General features: G+C 50.4%; 1 protein-coding gene across 1 annotated transcript in view; it reads right to left on the bottom strand.

Annotated features, from left to right (window-relative positions):
* Window positions 1-1,010: 1,010 nt before the first annotated feature.
* Window positions 1,011-5,258, bottom strand: part of LOC143277935 (uncharacterized) — an 11,655-nt gene continuing 7,407 nt past the window's right edge. Inside the window, exons 3-4 of the mRNA XM_076582912.1 lie at window positions 3,493-3,672; window positions 1,011-2,798 (exon numbers count right to left, since the gene is read on the bottom strand). Coding sequence (XP_076439027.1) covers window positions 1,044-2,798; window positions 3,493-3,672 — 1,935 coding nt within the window. The 3' untranslated portion in view covers window positions 1,011-1,043. The remainder of the gene's footprint in view (window positions 2,799-3,492; window positions 3,673-5,258) is intronic.

Consider the following 5,258-nt stretch of genomic DNA (forward strand, 5'->3'; position numbering starts at 1 on the left):
CGTTCTTTCATTTTTTCCCTCCCTTTTTAAAATTATTATTATTATCATTATATTATTATAGTATTTATTTAGTTATTTTTTAAAGACTGTAAGACAAAGTAATGAAACAGAAAGTTTGGAGAATGGTACAAAATAGGCTGATATTCAAACACCACTTGGTTTGAACAAAAATGTTTTTGAAAAAAAAAAAAAAAAGAAGAAAAAAAAAGAAGAAAAAAAAAAAAAAAAAAGAAAAAAAAAAGAGGTTTATTCATTCCCCATCACTTTTCAAACCAACATAACCAGAGAAACCCCTTTTCTACCTGTGCAGATGTTCTACTTTCAGCGCAGCTCTGAAACAAACACTATTGACAAGGAACTCTTTATAGTTTCAGTGTCAGTTTCTGTAGCTCAAGGAGGCGTCACTGCATTCGGACAAATCCATATACGCTACACCACGTCTGCCAAGCAGATGCCTGACCAGCAGCGTAACCCAACAGTCAGGCCTTGAGAAAAAAAAAACAACCCAAAAAACCAAAACAAAAAAACTCTTTAACTAACTTAACATAACATAGTGCAACAGCAGGACAGTGCACCATCTTGCCATTTTCAATTGCCTGCATATGTACACACACACACACACACACACACAACCACACTCACAAACACCCACATCCATGTTTTTACACACATACACACCAACCCACATAAGCCTCCTCCCATCCACCCCCCCCCCCCACACACACACACATACACACACAGTGACATACCCCTCCCCAATCCGAATCACACACACACACACACACACAATATGTGTCAGCTTTCTCACAACAAAACTCATGCTGAGAGAAGAAACCAGACAGTGAACGAGGCGAGAGAGGAGAGAGGGGAGGAGAAACACCTTTGAGGGGGTACATGGCTGACTCGATTGGGGGTGTGTACAGGGGAGGGGCAAGAGGGAGAGGTGTTGGAGGGAGACTGGTCTGAGGGATGTGGAGTGGGGTGTGGGGGGGGGGGGGTGGGGGGGGGGGTTGGGGAGGAGGGGAAGGGATGGGACGAGGGAGTCACTTTTTCTTGGCGTGCACCGTCATATGTCTGTGCAGCGTGTCGGGCAGGCTGAAGGCCAGGCAGCACTCGGAGCACTGGTACGGCTTGGGCGAGTGCATCCACATGTGCTTGGCCAGGTCGGCGTAGCCCTGAGCACCGAAGCCGCAGCGGTGGCACACGTACCCCTGCTTGTCCGGGGAGCCCCCCCGGCTGGCGAAGGACAGGCGGCACGACTGGGCCACGCTCTCAATGTCCACCGGCTTCCGCGCCACCTTCGTCAGGTGCTTGCTGGTGTGGATCTTCATGTCAGAGTCGCTGCGGAAGCTCTCCCCGCACACCCTGCATGGGTACTTGGTGACGCCGGGCGGCTTGGGGGTGGTGGAGGAGGAGGAGGAGGAGGAGGAGGAGGAGGAGTTCCTTTGGGCGCCGCTCACATCTTCCACCACCCTCTCCGCCTTCGTCACCGCCGCCCTCTCCTGTTTCTTTTTGGCGGCTTTCCGGGCCCGTTCCCTGGAAGCGTTGGACAGGGCCAGGTTCTTGGGCAGCATCTTCTCTGAGGCCGTTCGGTAGATCTTGACCTTCCGCGTCCCAAACAGCTCGGACGTCAGTCGCTTGCTAGGCTTGTGGGTTGGGTCGGAGGCGACGGGCTTCTTGGTAGGCGTCTCTGTCACCTTGGGGGTCACGTCCGGTGAAGCCGGGTCTGGCTTCTTGTCGGTTTCCAGGACCGTCTCTGGAGGTTTAGTGGAGGGGGAGGGGGGCGGCTTGGGAGAGGCCTGAAGCGTGCGCTCAAAGGAGACCATCTGTGGAGAGGCGCTGGACGACCTTTCCAGCTTGATGCTGCACTCCCGCAAGGGGAGATCACTGTGGAAGGTCTCCGCCTTCCTCCTCTCCGACACCTCCTCCGCCGGCGGTTTTCTCTCCGTCGGCACTTCAGCATCCGCCCACGTTTTTCTCTTCTTCTCCGAGCTGCATTCAGTCCGCATTTTGATGGGCTTCTTGCTACCACTGCCGCCACCACTGTTGGACTTGGCGTTTCTGGAAGGAACGCTGGAGGGCGAGGGGGTGTTGGGGGGGCTGGGGGAGCGGGGGCAGCAGGAGCACATCACCTTTCGTGAGTGGGACCGCTTGCGCGACGACTTGCGCACCTCGCCCCCGTCCGACGCGGAGGAGGAGGCAGTGGAGAGGGGGGTAAAGGAGGAGGGAGGGCCCCCTCCACCACCCCTGGCAGGCGTGGACGATCCGCTGGTGGGTGCTGCCTCCTCCTCCTCTTCCTCCTCCTTGACCTCTCCCCATCCACCACCCTCCTCCTCCTCTTCCGATGAGGCGGGGCTCGGGGGCACCACAGGTGGTTCAGAACCTTCCCCACCTCCACCTCCGTCCCCCACCTGCTTCCGTGTAGCTCTGGGCACAGCACGGTGCTTCTTGGCCGGCTGGTCATTGTCCGCTGATTCGGCCGCACATCTTTTCCCCACAGGAGTGCTGGGAACTGTGGATCTGGGTGTAGCAGCAGCAGCAGCAGTAGTAGTCGTAGCAGTGGTGGTGTGTGTCTGGGGGACCGTGGGGGTGGACGGTGGCGGTGGGGCCTGGCGGGAGGCGGGAGGAGGAGGAGGAGGGGGCGGGGTGAGCTTGCTGTGGTTGGCGGCGTGGCGGTCGCGGTCCCCCTGGGTGGGGTACAGCTTGCCGCAGCTGTAGCAGCAAAAGTGCAGGCCCTTCTTGTGCTGACCCACGTGACGCTTCAGTCGCTGCGCGCACGACAACGTGTGGCCGCACAGCTGCAACGACAACAACACTTTGGGATTTGTTTCTGGCTGCACCGCTGGATGAAGATTGTTTCTTTCTTTTCTTTAAAGATTTTTTTGAAAAGGATATGACTCTATAAGTGACATAAATGATGGGTCACAACATCTGAGTAGTTAAAAGTGCTGGACTTTCCGTCTGAGGGCCCTGGTTCTGAATCCAGGTCATGGTGCCTCATCCTTAAGGGTGGGTATTCTTCCTCCCAGATCTACAGATGTGCAGATCTGCTAGCGCCTGTACCCACTTTGTGAGTAAACTTGTGCAGAATATTTCAAGTACGCGCATCAAAGATCACAGATTCAGGTCGGCATTCAGTGTGCTATGGAAACGAGTACACAACCAGCATGCACACAACCCTGAAACGGAGCACTAAGAACCAAGTCAGAGCATGGCATTACTCCAAGACGCGGTGTTTGAGCGGCTAGCATTTTGTTCAGGGCAAGCCACATACACGACCTCGGTTTAACGTCTCATCCAAATGACCACCATCCAGACCACCGCTCAAGGTCTAGAGGAAGGGAGGAAAAAAAAAAAAAAAAAAAAAAAAAAAATTACCGGCGAGTATGGTGTGGTTCGATCCCGTGCTCTCAAGAGTCTCTCACTTCCTAGGCAGACACTGTACCACATGGCCACCACTGCACACTGACCAGCACCAAGTGTCCGACTCACCTCACAGGAGTACTTCTTGGGGCCCTGCCTGCTGTGGGTCTGCATGTGGTAGACGTAGCTGCGCCACTTGTGGCACACCTGCCCGCACTGGTCGCAGGTGAAGTGGCCGTCCGCCGACCCCGTGTGCACCTTGTGGTGAAAGTCCAGCTTCTCCTGGTCCACAAACGACTTGCCGCACACCTGCCACACAACGCACACACTTGCATACATGTGTATAATGACGTTAATAATAATATGCATGACAGTCGTGTCCGACTATGACCATCAGAAGTGGCAACTTCTGTCCGGACTAGATGGGCTAGAATCTGATTATAGTGGTGAGTGTCTTGCCCAAGTTACATCCCCACTCTCTCAGCCTAGAGGGCTGTAGGACAGTCAGCACTGGGTTGGTTCCCAAAGGCCAACTAGCCTCACAGTCACAGGCTGCAGCACTAAGAGCCAGTGGAATCTTACCTCCTGGTCTGTAAATGACTTCCCATTGCAATGGAGAAACCATTGATCATACAGCTCTCACTTTGCTGTTGGCCCAACTGTAAACTTATGTCAATCTGTGATAAAATATATAACATATATATAACACTGAGCCCAATGCTCAGCTTACGTATGAAGGTAGGCCGACAGCAATGTGAAGGCTGAATGATCAAATGTTTTCTCCGCTGCAATGGGGATTCATTTTCTGCGTAGTCTTTTGTGAAGGACTAGGACGCTCAAACTAGGAGGTAAAAGACTCTTAATCCTGCTGCCTTAGGGGCTAGCTGGCCTAAACTATAGGGACCATCCCAGCGCGGACAGTCCTCAAACACTACTGACTCCTTCAGACACATCTCTCTCCCAACGCCTGCTTTAGTGCGCAACGCCGCTGGGTCTTAGCATTGTTGCTTGCAGCTTAGCTGACCATACAGGGCTGCATCTGGGCTGAAAGAACTATTTATTGATCCCACAGAGCCTGAGAAAACAAGAGAGGCAAGGCCTTCAAGACTCACTTGTGATAAATTACGTCCCCTAGCATTAATTACAGAGTAATTTCCCTTTTTTTACCACTCTGCACCAAAAACGTTTGCAAAATAAATAAAAATTCCATGCTTAGCAAAAGAAGTTCCTGTTTGAACAAAAAATGAAAATAATGACTCCTCTAGTTGTTGTGTCAGAATAAGACGTCAAAGTGCCAAGTTTAGAGAATACAAAAAATATAAATATAACAGTAAATGCAGTTTGCATATAATTAGGCTTCTTTTTTTTTTAATTCTTTTGTGCCCATCCCAGAGGTGCAATATTGTTTTAAACAAGATGACTGGAAAGAACTGAATTTTTCCTATTTTTATGCCAAATGTGGTGTCAGCTGACAAAGTATTTGCAGAGAAAATGTCAATGTTAAAGTTTACCACGGACACACAGACACACGGACACACACACACACAGACAACTGAACACCGGGTTAAAACATAGACTCACTTTGTTTACACAAGTGAGTCAAAAAAAAAAAAAAAAAAAAAAAGGAACTACAGTGGAACTGGCACTAGTGGAAGCACAAAAACAGAATTAGACTCAAGCACAGTCATACTCAAGCACAGAAACCTTGGATGTGCCTCTGATGTAAAACCATTCTGTTGATTTTTCAGCAGAGGATTAAAAAAAAACAACAACTTAACAAGCAAACAAAAAAAAACAACAAAAAAAAAAACCCAACAAACATCACCCACAGCAGAAAGATAATCATAGTATTATATTTATCATAACAGTAATAAATATACATAAACAGTAATATA

Source organism: Babylonia areolata, chromosome 35 (genome assembly GCF_041734735.1).
Source record: "Babylonia areolata isolate BAREFJ2019XMU chromosome 35, ASM4173473v1, whole genome shotgun sequence".
Classification (NCBI taxonomy): Eukaryota; Metazoa; Mollusca; class Gastropoda; order Neogastropoda; family Buccinidae; genus Babylonia; species Babylonia areolata.